At 45.0% G+C, this 22,630-nt stretch overlaps 1 protein-coding gene across 4 annotated transcripts in view; it reads right to left on the minus strand.

The window, feature by feature from the left end:
• Positions 1-2,580: 2,580 nt before the first annotated feature.
• ston2 (stonin 2) overlaps positions 2,581-22,630 on the minus strand; it is a 49,358-nt gene continuing 29,308 nt past the window's right edge. For all 4 annotated transcript variants that reach the window (XM_023993925.2, XM_023993924.2, XM_023993926.2 and 1 more), the window contains 5 exons: positions 12,392-13,839; positions 9,673-10,005; positions 9,352-9,574; positions 7,340-7,542; positions 2,581-5,998 (listed from right to left, as the gene is read on the minus strand). In XM_023993925.2, the coding sequence (XP_023849693.1) occupies positions 5,909-5,998; positions 7,340-7,542; positions 9,352-9,574; positions 9,673-10,005; positions 12,392-13,839 (2,297 nt within the window). In that variant the 3' untranslated portion in view covers positions 2,581-5,908. The remainder of the gene's footprint in view (positions 5,999-7,339; positions 7,543-9,351; positions 9,575-9,672; positions 10,006-12,391; positions 13,840-22,630) is intronic.

Genomic DNA, 22,630 nt, shown 5'->3' on the forward strand with positions numbered 1-22,630 from the left:
GTTTCTAACTCCGTCAGAAATGCCTTGAACTGGCGGTGATTCAAACCTTTGGCTCTGATAAAGTTAACTGTGCGCGTGATGATGCTCATTACATGCTCCATTTTCAAGGCTTTACCGCACAACGCTTCCTGGTGTATGATACAATGATAAGCTGTCAGCTCACCTGTCGCGTTTTCCTCTTGCATCTTTTCCCGTATCTCGCCACCAGTCCGCTCCTGTGTCCACACATCGCAGGTGCTCCGTCGGTTGTCAAACCCACGAGTTTTTCCCAAGGCAGCTCCATCTCATTTACACATCTTGACACCTCTTCATACAAATCATGCCCCGTAGTTGGCCATGCATAGGACGTAAAGCCAAAAACTCCTCTGTCACGCTTAGGCTGGAGTCCACTCCGCGGATGAAAATTGACAAACTGGCAATGTCAGAAATGTCGGTGCTCTCATCCACAGCCAAGGAATATGCAATGAAATCTTTTCCCTTTTTCACAAGCTGCTCTTTTTAGATTGATGGACAACTGGTCTACTCTCGGCAATGTGTTTTCTGCTCAGACTCACATTTAAAAGAGTTGCCTTTTTTCTGGGCAAACTTCGTCACAAACTTTAATCATGCAGTTTTGATGAAATCCCCTCCGTAAATGGCCGGGCTGATTTACGCGATCTCTTCTGCCAAAATAAAACTGGCCTTGACAGCAGCCTGGCCTTGTGATTTGGCTTTTTGAACAGAGCCTGTCGAGATTTGAGGCCTCGTTTTAATTCCTCTGCCTTTTGTAGCCTTTGTTCCATGTCCATATTCTTGTTTTTGTCCGCGTGTTTCGTTTCATAATGTCGTCTCAGATTATACTCTTTCAGTACCGCCACACTTTCTCCACACAGAAGACACACAGGTTTTCCAGCTACCTCCGTGAACATATACTCCGACTCCCACCTTGTTTGAAACCCCGGTTCTCAGTGTCCACCTTCCGTTTTGCCATTTTTGATGGGTATCTGAAAGTTAATTTTACTGTGATGCTGACGACTGCTGTGCCAATAAATATTGAAATGAAGCAGCCTACTGCTCGGTGCGTCACCGTTGCATTGTGGGAAATGTAGTATTGGTGCGTGTAAAAGATCTGCGGGCTGCCGGCTTGCTGCGGTCTGCGGGCCGGTTCTAATAATAAATCAAGATCATCCCAGGGGCCGTAAAAAACCTTCTCGCGGGCCGGATGTGGCCCGCGGGCCTTGACTCTGACATATGTGGTCTACGTGGTATCCCTGCTTGCGCAGAATGTGTTGGCGTTTGTGGTGTGCACGACGTGCACATCGACTGTATGGCGCACAACCAGCAGCATCTGTCGAGCCGAGGGGATGCCAGCGTGGCCAAACGTATGGCCGTGAGCATCTTCAACTTCTTGTGTCTTGTTAGTTCTCCACATCACTCCTTTATTCATCCTTATCCAATTTCATCAATTGGTTGATCGAATGGAATGGCTTTAATTCAAGTCCTTCATCCTGCTATGTGTTACCTTCATTCATCCTCATCTTCAAAAATCTTTCTTCTTCATCTGCTCATCCTCATCTTGCCCCCTGCTTATCTTTTCTTCCGTCTATCCTTTCTAGGTGCTGCTGCTGCTGTTCTAACCATGGAACTCGTGTGCCAACCCATTCCTGTATGGTATCCTGACGCGGGCCTTCCCCGGGGATGTCGCGATGCTGCTGAGCCGTGTGCGTCTGTGTTAACACCAGGCCCAGCTCTAACGAGGAGCACAGCGCGTCATGGGCAGCCCCGCTGGGGGCAAGAGGAGCAAAGGCATCCACCGTCCTGCAACCCAAATCCTGGCGCTCCTCAGAAGCAGAGAATGTAGACACACCAAGGAGCAGGTCATCAAACTGGAGGAATCCAAGGTGTTGCCACACACCAGGGAGAATGAGAACCACAGCCGAGAGGCTGGATTCTATTGGTTCTCCAGTTGATTGGGGCAGTGGTTCCCGAACCTCGTACTATGGATGACCCTGTAAAACAACATATTTCACTGCATCTAGCCGGTGTGAGAATAAACGTTTATTTTTATTTTTATGATGACCAACCAGTTTGTAAATGTTGAATTGAGGAATCAGATTGGACAATGGAAATGGCTCTTTAATTTATATCTTGTGTAATTTGTTTTATTCATGTTGCATATATAATTTCTGAGTTGACTGGAACTGAACTAGAATGGTACTGAAGCAGGTAGCCTAGTGGGCGGCAGGTAGCCTAGTGGGGCGGCAGGTAGCCTAGTGGGGCGGCAGGTAGCCTAGTGGTTAGAGCGATGGGCCAGTAACCGAAACGCTGCTCGATCGAATCTCCTAGCTGACAAGGTAAAAATCTGTCTCTGAACAAGGCAGTTAACCCACTGTTCCCCGGTAGGCCGTCATTGTAAATAAGAAGAAAACAGGTGCTCACAGCTTGGTTGAGGAACAACGCAACAGAGAACAAAGCAACAGCAGAAAAAGGAATTCGCAAGAACAGCTAGTGTGTAGCAGTGTGTATTCTAGGATTTGTTAGTGATATTGTTTTTGCAGGGCCTCCTGGATGTAGTTAAAAAAAGCTGAAAAAAAGCAATACTCAAGAGAAAAATATATTTAATTCCTTTTTCCAGTTTAAAGTATCATTTTCAGCAAATATACCTCTAACATTCTTGAGTACTCCAATTGGATCTGTCAAAGGAACAGATCTTATCCGTCTAGTGTTGCAGAATGGATTATTTACAGGTTGCAGCTAATGATGTACGGAACACAAAACCATGTTACCAAAACAGACTAATCCCATGACCCACAATGCATCTTTTTTAGGTACACAGAAGCAGAGCACAGTCATATGATGTTTTGTCATAAAGAATAAAAATGACAATGTTGTCAGACAGCATCAGTTATTTTTTTTTCTAACGAGTTAAATCTTTCTTCGAAAACCATTGAAATGTACTGGGCTTTTATACAACAGGCTTTTCTTCGAAAATCAAATGAGGTCTAGATATCTTGAGCTTGAAAATCTTTTAAAATGATTCAAATGTTCTATTGTATATGATTTTCTGGACTAGTTTCCCATCCAGATCTGGATTTACCCATTTCCATGTCTTTTTTCTCAGAGATGGTAAACTAGGTAACCCAGATCCCGTTAAGACCTATTTTCTAACATTCCACTCACTTGACAAAATTTCACATGAAAAACCTGTTCACCATCTAGAAGAAAAAAAAAGATAAACTATTCATTCTCTATACAATTACAATTCATTATTTCATGTTTCCTCGCGACAAGAACACATTGTGCATCGTCCTAAACGACAACAACCCCCCCCCCTTATCAGTACATTTGTTGAGCTTGATTTATTGCGCTGTTGAGAACAAAATTCCCTCTGCTAAGGGATGTTTCGAGATGCTTCAAGTAGGCCAATTTTCATAAAGAAGCATTTTTTTGTTGTTGCACAAAATGTACCAACTGAACGACAACAGTAACCTACAATTGTGACCAACTACACAATGGAGCAGCTAGAACAAGTCTACATCAGTGTTTAGACCTGGAGATGATGTCCATCGCAGAATATATTTATATTTTGTACATACAGTATCTTGTTCACGTTGAGTCAATGTTAGTAGTACGGATGCACATTGTACATGTAAAGCACATTTATAAAAACAAACAAAAAATATTTTAAAAAATGCTGCAGTTTTCATTGTATGACCAAGTACAACCAAAATAGCCAAAGTACAGTATGTTGTCGTTAGCGTATTAGAACTCTGCATCATCATTATCACCAATAGCAGTATTGACTGTTGTTAACTCACGTATAGACTGGTTAAGACTACTATGTGAAATGACAGGACCAAAGTACCTATAAGACCTTTTGGAAGAACATTCAACTTTGCGAGAGAGAAAAGCAAAAAGCATTTATGCTTACCTAACACCTGACTGAACACAAGAGCATTCCGTCGAATACTGAATAGTGAACCAACACTGACACTGGAAGAAAAAAAAAAACTGTTGAAAATACATAGAACTAGTAAGTTTCAAGGTCTACACTGCGTGAAAGGATATTTTTTTTATCTAGGTGGCATATTGAAGAGCCATTTTGTTTCTACTATGTAAACTAATGTAAGCCTCTTAAATCTATTGATTGAGAATTGTGTGGAAGGTCAATGAACACTGAAGCAAACACGTACTGTAGAAGCACATTAGCTAGTGCTTCGATTAGCCTCGGAGTGCATGAAATCCACTAAGACTGTAATGACTGTACTCCTGAAATAATGGCACTTATTTCACTTATCTCAAAGTCCTGGTTTACTGAAATGCCAGGCTTTACAATGTCAAACTAATCCCCATCATACCGCAATATTTGACTCTCACAGACAATCATCTGTTCTACACTATCTGAACGATCTGTAACGTTGCCCTTGCTGTACCCCAGTGGGGTAAGACCACAAGGCCAAGCCGATTCACTCACAAAAAATGAATCATCATATAAAACTAATAGCTCTCCCTCAGTAAGACTAGTCTGGCCAAATCAGCATTTTTAAGAAAACAAACAAATGAACAAAGCAAGATCCTTAACTAGCCTCCTGCTGAGTTTCCCTAGTCTACAACCAGTCCAGTCTATATCCAGTTAACATCTAGTCATATCCAGTCTACGACTAGTTTAAGTAGAGTCTATATCCAGTTTACATCTAGTCATATCCATTCTACAACCAGCTTAGTCCAGTTTATATCTAGTCTACAACAAAGTCCAGTCTACACTCACCGACCAGTTTATTAGGTACACCCATCTAGTACCGGTGTCGGACCCCCCCTTTGCCTCCAGAACAGCCTGAATTATTTGGGGCATTCCACAAGGTGTCGGAAACATTCCACAGGGATGCTGGTCCATGTGGACGCGACGGCATCACGCAGTTGCTGCAGATTGGATGGCGGTATAGTCATGCTGTGAACAGCCCGTTCCATCTCATCCTAAAGATACTCTATTGGGTTGAGGTCTGGGGCCTGACCAGGTCTGGGGACTGACCAGGCCACTCAAGTAAACTGAACTCACTGTCATGTTCCAGGCAATGTTTTTCCACTCCTCAATTGTCCAGTGTTGGTGATCACGTGCCCACTGGAGCCGCTTCTTCTTGTTTTTAGCTGACAAGAGTGGAACACAGTGTGGTTGTCTGCTGCAATAGCCCATCCATGACAAGGACCGACGAGTGGTGCGTTCCGAGATGCCGTTCTGCTCACCGCTGTTGTACTGCGCCGTTATTTGCCTGACTGTGGCCCGCCTGAATCGCACGATTCTCGCTGATTCCTTCAAACTCTCTGATCAACGAGCTGTTTTTGCCCACAGGACTGGTGCTGACTGGATGGTTTTTGTTTGTCGCCTCCTTCTCTGTAAACCCTAGATACTGTTGTGCGTGAAAAGCCCAGGAGGCTGGACGTTTCTGAGATACTGGAACCGGCGCGCCTGGCACTGTCGATCATAACACACTCAAAGTTGCTTAGGTCACTTGTTTTGCCCATTATAACATTCAACTGAACAGTAACTGAATGCCTCGATGCCTGCCTGCCATGGCCACCTGACTCACTGTCTGTAGGAGCGATCCATTTTCGCGAACGGGGTGGTGTACCTAATAAACTGTCCGGTGGTAGTACATCTCGTCATACCAGTCTACATCCCGTCTATAACCAGTTTGTCTAGTGTAGATCTAGTCTAGCACCCATTCTATGTCAAGTTGATGACCTACCGAGAATCAGTTATGTCCAGTGTACATTCAGTCTACATCCAATCTATGCACAAACATCGGCCAACTAGTCCTCCGGTACAGTTCTTCAAAGTGCAAAAAGTGACTTTTCTCCCTTCTCCTGTGAAAAAAACAGTCATCATATCCTCCCGCCCTCCCTACATCCGTCTGTCTGTCTGTGTGTGTGTTCACTGCTGTGCACATTCTCCAGGCTGGTCCTGGTCCAGTGTAGGGCTGCTGCTCTCTGAGAGGCCGCCTGTCTTCTGTTCTATAGGCACCTGGGGGACAGGAGGGACAAGAGGGACAACGGTCAGAAAGGCAAACGCAAGGACACCTATGGAGGCCTACTGCTTATAAGCACTAAAACATCTCTAGAGATCTGTTGTGGAGTCTCAAAACAAGAACTGCAATGCAGCTTGACCCGGTGCTAGTCTCAGCTGTATGTGGGATGTGTGCTGTCTGGAGGGGGGGGGGGGTTGGGTTGAGAACGGAGCAGAAGACACATTTTCATTGTTTGCTGTGACTACATGGACATAAAGTTGTATCGTATAAGAACAATGAGAGATCAGTGGGAGATACCGTCTACCTAAATGAAGGTGTGATTGTCTTTGGCCACAAGGTGGCGATCGTAGCCCGTACAGTGAGATCAGTGATGAGACAGAAAAATAATATGCCACATTCCCACACACAATCAAGGCAATCCATCCATGTCTCCGTACAGAGAACAGAGAAGTCGGAGGTTGCGGAAGGTCTGAGCAGAGGTCAGTGGCGTAGCGCCGCCTACCACGTAAACCGGGTTGTTCTGGTGAGGTGTCTACCCTGGCCGATGCCTTGGCTTGACCTGGATATAGGTATAGATCCCTGGGTTGGACTCGGCTCTGGCTAGCCACACTAGTTATAGGACCGCTAGTAGCTGATCCTCGCCGGCTGTCATCTGCCTAACACTCGCTGTGCTCTTGACGCATTCTACTAAGCGTACACGTGGGAATTAACCTGTATACACAGTCTCTACAATATACTTTATATTAACCAATGTGAAGGATATTGACCTTGTTTAAAAATCCTTCATTTGAATGGTCCTTGTGACCTATAATACTTGTAGGAGAACCGAACCACTGCTATAATTACTACTATAGCGTAGCTCACTGTATAATAACATGGCTCTCCTTCTGTTGTGCTGTACGATAACGGGGCTTTCCTACTGTACCATACGTGTGGCCTGGGACCGGATCCATAAAGCGTCTCAGAGTACGGGCGCTAACCTATAATCAGTTTAGCCTTTTAGAACATTATGAATACGACGATAAGGACAGATCCTAGATCAGCACTCCCTACTCTTGAGATGCTTTGTGGTTACAGGCCCTGCGCTAAATTGATGTTTGTGTTGATCTGCGGCAACTGTGCCGACTACTGTGTTAGCTACTGTTAGTCGGAGCCAGAGGGGGTGGCTCATCGTGCCTAATTACATGTTTGGACGGGCAAACGCACAACAGAAAACAGCTCCCGCAGCTGAGCCAGTAGGTTATGGAGGACACCCAACGTGTGTGTATGTCATTTTACCATGTCAGCGCATTCACAAAAGGCTACAACGCCACGCACAAACACCCCGGGTCTATTACCTGGTAGGAGTAGTGTGATTTGTAGTTGATCCACTTCTTGGCGTCTGCCCTGTCCTCTACAGAGAGGGAGCGGACGGTGGCTTTGGAGGCAGAGGCGGCAGGCATGTCAAACTCTACCTCCAGGTGGCTCTGCAGCGAGGCTGGCACCTCCCGGTCCGAACCCAGCTCCAGACGACAGAAGAAGGTGTGGGGGTGACCCAACGCTGCCAGGGGGAGACACAAACGTACATTAAAACGCACATGCAGACGAACACATCGACACACACCACGTACGCAAACACACACGTTCATCATCAGCGATCACTCTGGGTCGAGTAGGATTGTCCTCCCGGTGGGTCCGCACACGCAGACACACACGCACGCGCACAGAAAGGGAGAGCAAATCCTTTCCTTTAAACACGTGTAGATTGGATAGTTGTAAGCAATATTGAAATCTACATCAAACTTATCAGGTGACAACACAACTGTTGCTATGCCTATCCAATTCATTTCAGGTCTTCATTAAGTGCCTAGAGGAAGGGGCTAGCAGTTGTCTCTGGACTGGGCCACAGAGAGGGCGAGAGTTGTGCCAAGAACATCATAACACTGAAGAACGGACGGGACGGGCAACCAAGAGGGGTCAAAACAGGAAGTGCCGTGAGGTCAGAGGTCAGAGAGAATATCCTCTGTTGTGCACACTGTTTTTGGAGAAGAGGACTGTAGCAGTGAAATGTGAACCAGCGTACCGCCATGCTTCTCTCATTTGTGGCGCAGGGAATTACAGCCCCAGAGTTGGCACCACTGTGTGGACTGTAGCACACATATAACGAAGGGACGAATGAGCATGAAGAAAGAAGAAGGAACACAAAAGAAGGAGAGAGAAAGAAAAAGCAAGGCAGACAGAAAGACAAAAGACGGCGCAAACAAAAGAAAGAGAGACAGAAAATGGAGGGCAGGCTTGGCCCGGCCCAGTTAAGTAGAGAGGGGGAGATGAGGAGGAGGGAGAGGAGCTGAAGCAAGGGCTAAAGAGAGGGGAAAGGGGAAGAAAAGTGAGAGAGGGGGACGAGAGGCAGAGGGTAAAGAGAGAAAGAAGAAAGGGGGAGAGAATGAGGGGAGAGAAAAAAAGAGGGGCCGCAATAGAAGGGGGGGGGGGGGCAGCCCGTGGCAGAGCATGTATTTACAATAGAAGCCTGTGGCCTGTGGGTTTGTGAGGTAATGTATGGTGACAGCCAGGGCTTTGACTGGCCAATCAGTACTCAGGACAGGCAGCCATGCTGACAGCCTATTGAAAGGCCTGAAGGGGGCCGCATTCTGACAGAGACATACCAACACTGGACTGGGGCCAGGGAGAACACACACACGGGCGAACTCATGCACACGCACAGACACGTGCATGGGTGCACACACATACACGGGCGCATACACACACACGCAGAGGCGCAGATGCACGCAATCCTTCACGGATACATGCCTGCATGTACACACACACAAACAACTCTACAACACATACGCACACTAGGATATTGACCGTGCCTGGGGTAAGGACTATTGACAGTCTGCACAGTGTAATGACAGCAGAAACAGATCAATGTTCATAATCTCTCACTGCTGGGTGAAATAGAGACATTCCCCCATGTCCTGTCCCTCTGAGCTGGGTGAAATATAAACCAGCTCCACTAATACTGCCTGGCACTGTGATGAAACCTCAAATGGATCGTCAGAAGAATGAGAATACATATATTCCAATAGAGATTCTCCATTGAACATTCGTTTTTAGACCAGGCTTAATCTGTGTCTGGGAAACCTACCAATAGTGTCTGAAATGAGCCATCTCTCCGCTGTCAGGTGCGACTGGTAAAACAACTATAGATCTGGCCCTTTTCACAGGGACAATAGCAGGGTATTGCCTCAAACTCCTTCCCTCCTTACCAAAGGCTTGTGCACCGCTAGTGAAATAGCGGTGTATTCTTGCATTTATACAGTGAGAATAGAAATAGTTCTCTTACTGAATTATGACCCCAACAACTTCTTACCAGAGTTTTTGTCAGGCAGGCGGCTGAGCCTCCACACCACAGCTTTAAAAGCCTGTTCATACTTGGCCGTGCCAAGGGTCACCCTCATCACTGGCTCTGACCCGGAAGTACTCGCCGTGCCGAAGCTGGCACCCTTGTTGAACCTCGCCTTCAGTGACCTCTCCCCCATCACCCCGTCCCGACGGAAGTTCTTGGCCCAAATCTCAGGGATGGGGTAGCGGATCTAGGGGTAGGCATGATAAGCAATGTTAGCAAATGACTCAGGGAAGTGAAGTTCAATAATAAAACTGCAAGAGACACAATGTTCTATTATTATTTTACCGCCACATTCTCGCAGGGGATGAGGTTCAACGTGTCCCGATTGGACGAGAATCCCTGTGACATCAGCAGCCAGGACTGCAGGGTGACCTCGGCGCCGCGGACGGAGGCAACAGTGCGCAGTGTGAAGGGGAGGGTTTTTTCAGCGAATGCCGTGCGGAAGGCGAGCAGCTGAAAGCGGCGGCAGGGTGGCGGTGTGAAGACAACTTGGCGTGACGACAGGAACTCTAGTTCGTCTGCGTGTTCGTCATGAAGCTCGCAGTCACGTAAGCGGATCCAGCGTGTGGTGGTGTTGGGGATGATGTCGTGTCTGGAGACCACCTCCTTACCTTTGACCTAGAGGAACAACATCAGGAGGGGGGTTTAATACTTTCATGTATACAGTTGAAGTCAGAAGATTACATACACTTAGGTTGGAGTCATCTAAACTCGTTTTCAACAAACTATAGTTTTGGCAAGTCGGTTAGGACATCTACTTGTGCATGACACGTAATTTTAGATTTTGCAACAATTGTTTACAGACAGATTATTTCACTGTATCACAATTCCAGTGGGTCAGAAGTTTACATACACTAAGTTGAATGTGCCTTTAAACAGCTTGGAAAATTCCAGAAAATGTCATGGCTTTGGAAGCTTCTGATAGGCTAATTAACATCATTTGAGTCAATTGGAGGTGTACCTGTGGATGTATTTCAAGGCCTACCTTCAAACTCAGTACCTCTGCCTCTGATATCGTGGGAAAATCAAAAGAAATCGGCCAAGACCTCAGAAAATAAATTGTAGACCTCCACAAGTCTGGTTCATCCTTGGGAGCAATTTCCAAACGCCTGAAGGTACCACATTCATCTGTACAAACAATAGTACGCAAGTATAAACACCATGGGACCACGCAGCCGTCATACCGCTCAGGAAGGTTCTGTCTCCTTGAGATGAACGTACTTCGGTGCGAAAAGTGCAAATCAATCCCAGAACAACAGCAAAGGACCTTCTGAAGATGCTGGAGAAAACAGGTACAAAAGTATCTATATCCACAGTAAAAATTTGTTCTATATCGACATAACCTGAAAGGCCGCTCAGCAAGGGAAAAACCACTGCTCCAAAACCGCCATAGAAAAAGCCAAATTACGGTTTGTAACTGCACATGGGGACAAAGATCGTACTTTTTGGAGAAATGTCCTCTGGTCTGATGAAACAAAAATAGAACTGTTTGGCCATAATGACCATCATTATGTTCGGAGGAAAAAGGGGGAGGCTTGCAAGCTGAAGAACACCATCCCAACCGTGAACCACGGGGGTGGCAGCATCATGTTGTCTGGGTGCTTTGCTGCAGTTCACAAAATAGATGGCATCATGAGGATGGAAGATTTATGTGGATATATTGAAGCAACATCTCAAGACATCAGTCAGGAAGTTAAAGCTTGGTCGCAAATGGGTCTTCCAAATGGACAATGACCCCAAGCATACTTCCAAAGTTGTGGCAAAATGGCTTAAGGACAACAAAGTCAAGGTATTGGAGTGGCCATCACAAAGCCCTGACCTGCTTCTACACCTGCATTGCTTGCTGTTTGGGGTTTTAGGCTGGGTTTCTGTTCAGCACTTTGTGACATCAGCTGATGTAAGAAGGGCTTTATAAATACATTTGATTGATTGATTGACCTCAATCCTATAGAAAATATGTGGGCAGAACTGAAAAGGCGTGTGCGAGCAAGGAGGCCTACAGACCTGACTCAGTTACGCCAGCTCTGTCAGGATGAATGGGCCAAAATTCACCCAATGTATTGTGGGAAGCTTGTGGAAGGCTACCCGAAACGTTTGACCCAAGTTAAACAATTTAAAGGCAATGCTACCAAATACTTACTGAGTGTATGTAAACTTCTGACCTACTGGGAATGTGATAAAAGAAATGAAAGCTGAAATAAATCATTCTCTCTACTATTATTCTGACATTTACATTTACATTTAAGTCATTTAGCAGACGCTCTTATCCAGAGCGACTTACAAATTGGTTCATTCACCTTATGATATCCAGTGGAACAACCACTTTACAATAGTGCATCTAACTCTTTTAAGGGGGAGGGGGGGTTAGGAGGATTACTTTATCCTATCCTAGGTATTCCTTAAAGAGGTGGGGTTTCAGGTGTCTCCGGAAGGTGGTGATTGACTCCGCTGACCTGGCTTCATTTCACATTCTTAAAATAAAGTGGTGATCCTAACTGACCTAAGACAGGGAATTTTTACTATGATTAAATGTCAGGAATTGTGAAAAACTGAGTTTAATTTTATTTGACTAAGTTGAATGTAAACGTCCGACTTCAACTGTACATGCATTTCAATGTTTGTACCTTTGTCTGAATAAGTGTCTGCAGAACTCCAGGGCCAAAATTCTGATGTGTACACATCTCACCATCCAAATCCTCCTCTCATACCAATGATTCAGTGGAAGCTGCTGAGGGGAGGACGGCTCATAATAATGGCTGGAATGGAGTCAACGGAATGGCATCAAACGCATGGAGACCACGTGTTTGATGCGTTTAATAACATTCCACTGACTCCATTCCAGCCAATATTATGAGCCGTCTCCCACTCAGCAGCCAGCAATGGTTCCAATTTGATCCCTACAAAAATCCACCTTTCACACACCTATAAGCTACCCAACATGAACCACCCTCCCCTTTCACCATTAACTGGACATCTGTTTTAACACGCTCTCCTTCTCTTTTACCTGCACATCATTGAGTCCGAGGCGGCAGCCTGCCGACCCAGAGAGGAAGGCCAGCACGTGCACACGAGTCATCACAAGCTGCTTCAGAATTCTCCCATCTCCCGCAGCGACCGTCCCGTAGAACTCGTCCCTCACCTCCACCTGAACCTCCTCCTCTGTCAGCCCCGCCCCTATGGGCGACCCCGTCAACGCCCCACCCGTCACTGCGGGCAACCGCCTCAGCACCTCCACCAGCGCATGACGAAAACTCAGGAAGTCGTGGTAACAGGTGGTGCCCAGCTTCACCAGCTGCTCGCGGATTGGCTGGTGGGTGACGGGTGACTTCGGCTGGATTCGCCTCCTCTCGCGGTATTGGACGAGGTCCACACTTAGCGTGTGGACGCGGCCGGCTTCTTCGTAGTTCTGCAAGCGGTGTTCAGCCGCCTCGTAGCGAGGGTCCAGTTTCAGGGTCCTGAAGGGTTTTTCCAGACCTTTCTCGTAGAACATCTGGAGCACGCCGTCGTCAGACAGACGGACATAGATAGGCCCCCAGTGGCGTGACGACATGATGTTCTTCTTCTCTGGTATACGGAGCAGCATGGCCCAGCCATCTTGGGGGGTCATGTGATCTGGGAGGTAGGGGGCGCTCTCATCCTCCCCCTCCAACCCATCTTCCTTCGCCTCCTCCGCATCCTCCACTGAGTCATCAGGCAGAGTGGGGCTACCTGGATCGTCTGGGTCTGTGATCTGGAGGTTTCTCAGCTGATCCAGGTCTAGTCTGTCTAAGGGAGGAGTGACATGGCTGACTGTCTCTTCCCCTCCTCCTCTTGTGGGCTCAAACTCGGAGGAGAAGACTAGAATGGACTCTCGTTTGGCCTCTTGGCTGTGGGAGCTGAACGACTGGAAGAAAGGAGAGCTGAAGGAGAAGGCAGAGGGAGAGCTCTCCAGGTGGTGGGCGGAGCCATTACTCTGGATAGTCTGTGATGCCACTTCCTGTTTACAGTCAAAGTAGGAACTAAAGGGGTTGATGGGAGAGGGCTGGATGTCATTGAACTCTTCACACAGGAAAGGGTTCTTCTTGGTGTAAGGTTTAGTCCTACCGGGGAGCAGGGGAGCGGTTTTAGGTTCAGTCAGAAGGGTTCTAGGAGGGTTTCCGTCCGGCGTCAGGTCCAGGAGGTGGCGGTTCTGGTTCTGCTGGTTCCCGTTCTGCTTCCAAACGTTGGGAGGAGAACCAATCAGGTTACTGTTGGCATCCTGGAAGTGGCTGAGATCATCCAATCGTATGTGGGATGGCTGCTCCCGGCGGTGGAGGTGGGGCTTGTCCTCCTCGTCATCGTCAAAGGTCACCCAGGATGAGAAGCGTCCAGAGGAAATGGGGGTCTCTGATTGGGTGCCGGGGAGTTTAGTGTTGGAAGTCCAGCTGACTGAATCCATCTCTATTCCTTCATCCTCTTGGAACACTGACGAATCTACACAAAAACAAACAGATATTTAAAATATATAAATTCATATGACATTATAAAACCATATCAAACGCATAATATACAGTCGTGGCCAAAAGTTTTGAGAATGACACAAATATTAATTTTCACAAAGTCTGCTGCCTCAGTTTGTATGATGTCAATTTGCATATACTCCAGAATGTTATGAAGAGTGATCAGATGAATTGCAATTAATTGCAAAGTCCCTCTTTGCCATGCAAATGAACTGAATCCCACAAAAACATTTCCACTGCATTTCAGCCCTGCCACAAAAGGACCAATTGACATCATGTCAGTGATTCTCTCGTTAATCCCATTGAGAATTTGTGGTCAATCCTCAAGAGGTGGGTGGACAAACAAAAACCCACAAATTCTGACAAACTACAAGCATTGATTATGCAAGAATGGGCTGCCACCAGTCAGGATGTGGCCCAGAAGTTAATTGACAGCATGCCAGGGCGGATTGCAGAGGTCTTGAAAAAAAAGAAATATTGACTCTTGCATCAATTTCATGTAATTGTCAATAAAAGCCTTCGACACTTATGAAATGCTTATAATTATACTTCAGTATTCCATAGTAACATCTGACAAAAATATCTAAAGACACTGAAGCAGCAAACTGTGTGAAAATTAATATTTGTGTCATTCTCAAAACTTTTGGCCACGACTGTACACAGTATGAAACCATTTCTTGAAACTGAGTGACTAACGCTGCGTATTATCTCGTGCATCCCATCATGACAGATCTAGTAGTCTGTCCATGAGAGATTAGTAAAATAATGATCAGGTGAGTGAGACCTCTTTATTTAAACCGAACAATTCAAAAATAAGCGGGCAACTTATTTATTCCACATGACCTCGTATTGTATGAGTCAGCTCGTGTGACGAAGGCAACAGATACGATGAAGGTTAACTGCTGCTGCATGGTCACTTTAAATACCAGGGTATACGGGTATGACACACACAAACATACAAAAACACACTTCCCAATCCAAGAGAATACAACAGCAATCAATCAATCGTCCCTGGCTTCCCCGTCTCAGCCTCCGGTATCTATGCTGCGATAGTCACATGTGCCGGGGGGGATTGGTTTAGGCTGTTATAGCTGGTGTAATTCTCCCATCTTATCTGGTGTCCTGTGTGAATTAAAGTATGCTCCCTCTAAATTCTCCCTCTCTCCCGGAGAACCTGAGCCCATGCCTCAGGACTACCTGGCCTGATGACTCCTGGCTGTCCCCAGTCCACCTTGTCGTACTGCTGACCCAGCCTGCGGCTATGAAACCCTGACCTGTTCACCGGACATGCTACATTTCCCCGGACCAGCTGTTTTCGACTTTCTCTCTCTCTACCGCACCTGCTGTCTCGACCTCTGAATGCTTGGCTATGAAAAGCCAACTAACATTTACTCCTGAGGTACTGACCTGTTGCACCCTCTACAACCACTGTGATTATTATTTGACCCTGCTGGACACCTATGAAAATCTTGAATAACAATCTGGCTTTAATGGCCATGTACTTATACTTAGAATCTCCACCTGGCACAGCCAGAAGAGGACTAACCACCCCTCAGAGCCTGGTTCCTCTCTAGGTTTCTTCCTAGGTTCCTTCCTTTCTGGGGAGTTTTTCCTAGCCCCCGTGCTTCTGCATTGCTTGCTGTTTGGGGTTTTAGGATGGGTTTCTGTGTAGCACTTTCTGACATCTGCTAATGTAAAAATGGCTTTAGAAGTTCATTTGATTGATTGAAAACAACTACTAGGAGGATTCAAAGGAATACTGGCAGATTCCAATACACAAAGTTGTGCCCAAAGCTACATATTGTGCCTTTAAATGGACAGAGAGGCCTGGATTGTGTGTTCAAATCCAATAAAATGTTTATTGGTCGTGTACACATATTTGAAGATGTTATCGCCGGTGCACCAAAATGCTTGTGTTTCTACCTCCAACAGTGCAGTAATACCTAGCAATACAAAACAATACGCACACATCCAAAAAATAAAGAACTAGCAAAACAAGCAATGTCAGAGAGAGAGAGAGAGAGAGACACACACACACACAATACCTGACCACTGTGACTGCCCCAAACTTAAGGAAAGCTTTGACTAATGTACAGACTCAGTGAGCATAGCCTTGCTATTGAGAAAGGCCACCGTAGGCAGACCTGACTCTCAAGAGATGACAGGCTATGTGCACACTGCCCACAAACTGAGGTGGAAACTGAGCTGCACTTCCCAACCTCCTGCCAAATGTATGACCATATTAGAGACAAATATTTCCCTCAGATTACACCGATCCACAACGAATTTGAAAACAAACCCAATTTTGAAAAACTCCCATATCTATTGGGTGAAATACCAGTGTGCCATCACAGCAGCAAGATTTGTGACCTGTTGCCACAAGAAAATGGCAACCAGTGAAGAACAAACACCACTGTAAATATCACCATTATTTATGTTTATTTCCCTTTTGCGGCAGCGTAGCCTAGTGGTTAGAGCGTTGGACTAGTAACCGAAAGGTTGCAAGTTCAAATCTGTCGTTCTGCCCCTGAACAAGGCAGTTAACCCACTGTTCCTAGGCCGTCATTGAAAATAAGAATTGGTTCTTAACTGACTTGCCTAGTTAAATAAAGGTTAAATTTTACATTTTAAAATTTGCACATAATATGACATTTGAAATGTCTTTATAGTTTTGGAACTTTTGTGAGTGTAATGTTTGCTGTTATTTTTTATTCATTGTTTATTTCAAATTTGTTTATTATCTATTTCACTTGCTTTGGCAATGTAAACATATGTTCCCATGCTAATAAAGCCCTTAAATTGAAATTGAATTGAGAGAGAGACATACATACAGTGCATTCGTAAAATATTCAGACCCCTTGACTTTTTCAACGTTTTGTCACATTACAAACTGAGCAATCGGGGGAGAAGGGCCTTGGTCAGGTGACCAAGAACCCAATGATCACCCTGACAGAACTCTAAAGTTCCTCTGTGGAGATGGGATAATCTTCCAGAAGGACAACCATCTCTGCAGTACTCCACCAATCAGGCCTTTATGGTAGAGTAGCCAGACGGAAGCCACTCCTCAGTAAAAAGGCACATGACAGCGCACTTAGAGTTTGCCAAAAGGCACCTAAAGACTCTCAGATCATGAGAAACAAGATTTTTTCATATGATTAAACCAAGATTGAACTCTTTGGTCTGAATGCCAAGCGTCACGTCTGGAGGAAACCTGGCACCATCCCTACAGTGAAGCATGGTGGTGGCAGCATCATGCTGTGGGAATGTTTTTCAGAGACAGGAACTGGGAGACTAGTCGGGATCGAGACAAAGAAGTACGGAGCAAAGTACAGAGCCCGGACTTGAACCCGATCGAAAATCTCTGGAGAGACCTGAAAATAGCTGTGTAGCAACGCTCCCCATCCAACCTGACAGAGCTTGAGAAGATCTGCAGAAAAGAACGGGAGAAACTCTCCAAATACAGGTGTGCCAAGCTTGTAGCGTCATACCTAAGAAGACTCAAGGCTGTAATTACTGCCAAAGGTGCTTCAACAAAGTACTGAGTAAAGGGTCTGAATACTTATGTAAATATGTTATTTCAGTTTTTATTTTTAATAAATTAGCAAATATTTCTACAAACCTGTTTTTGCTTTGTCATTATGGGGTATTGTGTGTAGATTGACGAGGAAACAAATAAATGTAATCTGTTTTAGAATAAGGCTGTAATATAACAAAATGTGTAAACAAGTCGCCAAGGGTTCTGAATACTTTCCGAATGCTCTGTGTACATATGCACTACATGACCAAAAGTATATGGACCCCTGCTTGTCGAACCCCCCCCCCCCCCGCTATAACAGCCTCCACTCTTCTGGAAAGGCTTTCCACTAGATTTTAGAACATTGCTGCGGGGACTTGCTTCCAGTCAGCCACAAGAGCATTAGTGAGGTCCGGGGCTATTAGGCCTGGCATGCAGTCGGCGTTCCAATTCCTCCCAAAAATGTTCGACGGGGTTGAGGTCAGGGATGGATGTCCTTTGGGTGGTGGACCATTCTTCATACACACGGGAAACTTGAGTGTGAAAAACACAGCAGCACTTTTGTCTTGTGCACTCACCCTCTGAATGTCACACATACACAATCCATGTCCCAAATGTCTCGCAAGGCTTAAAAAAAACGTATTTAACCTGTCTCCTCCCCTTCATCTACACTGATTGACGTTAAACAAGTGACATCAATAAGGGACCAAAGCTTTCACCTAGATTCACCTGGTCAGTCTCTGTCATGGAAAGAGTAGGTGTCCTTCATGTTTTGTATAATATAATGGTGTGTTTAGACAGTATAGACACTGTCTATACGGGGTATTGAATAGAAAAGGTGTGTACAGCAGTAGTTATATAGGATGACCATGACTAGAATACAGTATTTACATATGAAGTGGTTAAAACAGTATGATGATTTAACCCAGGTGATATACAGGGTGATATAGCCTGACAGGATGCTCTCAATGGTACATCTGTAGAAGTTTGTGAGGGTCTTATGGGACAAGCCAAATTTATTGCGCCTTTTTCACCATACTGTCTGTGTGAATGGACCATTTCAAGTCGTCAGTGACATACACTCTGAGGAACTTGAAGCTTTTCACACTCTCCACTGCAGCCCCGTTGATGTGGATAGGGGCGTGCTCTCTCTGCTGTCTCCTGTCGCCCACAATCATCTCCTTCATTTTGTTGACATTGAGGGAGAGGTTATTTTCCTGGCACCACTCCGCCAGGGCTCTCGCTATCTCGTCATTGATGGTAATCAGGCCTACCACTGTTATGTCATCAGAAAACTTGATGATTGAGTTTGACCTGTGGCCACGCAGTCATGGGTGAACAGGGAGTACAGGAGGGGGTTGAGTGTTTATACTGTGCGCGCGTGTGTGTGTGTGTGTGTGCATGTATGCGTGCGTGTGTGCATATTGTACAATCACAATAGGACGCTGACTCTGGAAATTGTGTTTGGTTGAATACTTCTGTGTCAGCAGCCACAGGTCTTCCCCATACCGCTCTCTAAACTTCTACTACATACTATAGATTACATACATTCAAAAAGAAAAGCGGAGGAAAATCACATTTGACCTGAAGGAAACCAACTGTTGTAAAATTGCTAAGGAATTCCTTTAGACCATGACTAAAAGTTGAACATATATACCAATTAGTACAAAGTCAGATATCTCAGTGTGGCCTAGGTTTTCTGTCTGTCAGTCCGTCTTTCTCTTTCTATAGATTAATATCAAGGCTCCTTGTGAGTGAACTGAATGTCTTCGCCTTTCTCTCTCTCCCCTCCATTCCTCCGCTCAGAATGTATCAGTCTTCCACGCTCTGCTCGAATAGAGAGGGAGCGCGTGAGAGAGGATAAGAGAGATACAGGAGAGAAGGAGAGAGAGGGGGGAATAGAGAAGAGATCGAGGGAGGGAGAGATAGGGAGAAGAGCGAGTGGGAGAAATGGGGAGGAGAGAGAGGGAGAGACAGAGAGAGACAGAGAGAGAGAGAGAGGATAAATGTTCGGCCTCTGAGCACAGACAATACAGGCCGAACTCTGCTGTACGAGTGTGGCAAACTACTTTTGCCAAGCAGAGGGACACAGATAGACACACACAAGGCCATGCAAGGCTGTTGAGGCTCCAAGGTCATGTTGACATAGAGATACATACCTGACATGCTCACAATTCACAGTTCCCCCAGGCAAGCTAACTAACCCTACAGTACAACAAGGTTCCATTCAAACCAACACAATACTAATCCACTGGGCTTTCAACTAGCTGCTGCCTTTGTAGTCTATTCACCCCATTCACACTACATTACCCATGATTCACTGCTGTTGGGCTCTCTACAGGAATCCCTTCTTGTACTACTCACTATGCACATCCTAATCCCATGTTACTGGACCCTCCCATAACCGCGGCCATACTCTGGACCTGGACATTACCAAGGGGCTTTCTATTGACATATCCTCTATTGTTGATGTTGCTTTATCTAATCACCACTGTGTATTTTTTACTACCTTGTACAGGGTAATACTGAACGCATTATTAAGAAGCACTATATCTTACCTCTGAAGTTGCTACAGATTTTATTGAGTGTATGAACAATACTCCACCACCTATTCTGCGTTCCTCGTGAGGATTTAGTTGATAACATTAATAGCAAATTGAAGGGTAACCGTTGATGCGACAGCTCCAGTAAAGTTGAAAAAGGCCACATCCAAACAGAGAACCCCTTGGATGATCGAGGAGAAATTGCAGAAAGGCAGAGCGGAAGTGGAGAAAGTCAAAGTTGCAGGTCCATTAGGATATTCTGAGAGAGCAACTTGGCATATATAACAAGGCAATTAGAAATGCCAGACGGGCTCGAAGTTGATCGCTAATAAATCAGAATAATCTGAGTGCGTGCTTCGATCATTAATGGCCTGATAAATCCTACCCCTGCAAACCTACGTGAACTTTTCACGACATCTAAATGTGATGAGTTGGAGGCATATTTCAGAGATAATATAAAAAACATTAGGCTGGGTATCAGTCAAGCAAGACATGATGAGAAGTTTGATGGTATGTGCCCTAGCCTATCACGTGAAGGCGTAAGTGATATCACAACTTAAGCCTTCTATCTCCCTCCTTGAGATCCTACTTCCGCCACCTTCTTCAAAACAGTTGTGAATTGCATATCTGATGAAGTACGAGCTATTGTTAAATCACTCCCTATTCACAGGCACTTTCCCCGCTGCAAAAAAAAACTGCTATGGTGAAACCCCTTCTGAAGAAAAGTCATCTTGATTCTTCAGCTTTTAGCAATATCCAAACGTCCATTCTTACAAAATAATTTCTCCAGAATGTTGCCTAAGTGCTGACTGTATTTTTGAAAAATTCCAATCTGGTTTTCGGGCACACCACAGCATAGACAAACTCTCAAACTCTCGACCTTACTGAAAGTGGTAAACGATCTTAGCGCCAACACAGATGCCAAACAGCTCTCTGATCTTGTACTCTTGGATTTAAGTGCTGCATTCGACACTTGACCATGATGTCCTTCTGGACAGACTGGAGAGGTGGGTCCAGTTGGTTCAGGACCTATTTAACCGGCTGAGAGTTTGTCACCCTTAGAGAACATAACTCAGAGAAAATACAAATCACATGTGTCGTTCCACAAGGTTACATTTTGGGTCTGGTACTGTTCAGTTTATATATATATATATGTCTGGTCTAACCCCTTGACATCCTTATCAGAATGGACAGCATTGATTTTTACTGCTACGCAGACGATACACAACTTTACAATTCTGTGTCACTACAGGATTTTAGCTCCCCGGATAAATTAGACTGTATTAGTGATTTAAATACTTGGACGGCTCACAACTTCCTCCAGCTAAATCAAGACCAAGGTACTTATTGTTGGAGCCAAAGCACAGAGAGAATCTGGCCACACATCGTAACTCACAGGCAATAAAGATAAAACACAAGGTAAAAAACCGAGGTGTTATTTTAGATTCTGAACTAAATTTCAAATCACACATTAGGAATATTAACAAAATTGCTTTTTACCACCTGAGGAACATTGCCAAGTTGCGGACATTTCTCTCTCGGGTTGATACAGAGACTCATCCATGCTTTTATTACCAGCAGGCTTGACTACTGTAATGCTCTCCTGTCTGGTCTATCCAGGAAAGCCATTGGTCAACTGCAAAACATACAGAATGTTGCAGCACGGGTACTGACCAAGACCAGATGGAGAGCACACATTACACCGGTTTTAAGGTCTCTGCACTGGCTGCCTGTGAGTTTCAGAATAAATTTTATGCCAAGAGTGTGCAAATCTGTCATCAACGCAAAGGGTGGCTACTTTGAAGTATCTCAAACATATTTTGATTTGTTTATCACTTTTTTGGTTACTACATGATTCCATGTGTGTTATGTCAAGAGTTTTAATGTCTTCACTATTATTCTACAATGTAGAAAATAGCAAAAATAAAGAAAAACCCTGGAAGGAGTAGGTCTGTCCAAACTTTTGACTGGTACTGTATATATACAGTTGAAGTCGGAAGTTTACATACACTTAAGTTGGAGTCATTAAAACTCGTTTTTCAGCCACTCCAAACATTTCTAGTTAACGAACTACAGTTTTGGCATGTTGGTTAGGACATCTACTTTGTGCATGACAGAGTAATTTTTCCAACAATTGTTTACAGACAGATTATTTCACTTATAATTCCCTGTATGACAATTCCAGTGGGTTAGAAGTTTACATACAATAAGTTAACTGTGCCTTTAACCAGCTTGGGAAATTCCGTAAAATAATGTTATGGCTTTAGAAGCTTCTGATAGGCTAATTGACATCATTTGAGTCAATTGGAGGTGTACCTGTGAATGTATTTCAAGGTCTACCTTCAAACTCAGTGCCTCTTTGCTTGACATCATGGGAAAATCAAAAGAAATCAGCCAAGACCTCAGAATTGTTTTTGTAGAACTCCACAAGTCTGGTTCATCCTTGGGAGCAATTTCTTGATTTGCAAGCCGAAGAACACCATTCCAACCGTGAAGCACGGGGGTGGGCAGCATCATGTTGTGGGGGTGCTTTGCTGCAGGAGGGGCTGGTGCACTTCACAAAATAGATGGCATCATGAGGATGGAAAATTATGTGGATATATTGAAGCAACATCAAGACATCAGTCAGGAAGTTAAAGCTTGGTCGCAAATGGGTCTTCCAAATGGACAATGACCCCAAGCATACTTCCAAAGTTGTGGCAAAATGG

The sequence above is a fragment of the Salvelinus sp. IW2-2015 genome, linkage group LG9 (assembly GCF_002910315.2).
Source record: "Salvelinus sp. IW2-2015 linkage group LG9, ASM291031v2, whole genome shotgun sequence".
In the NCBI taxonomy this organism is placed as follows: Eukaryota; Metazoa; Chordata; class Actinopteri; order Salmoniformes; family Salmonidae; genus Salvelinus; species Salvelinus sp. IW2-2015.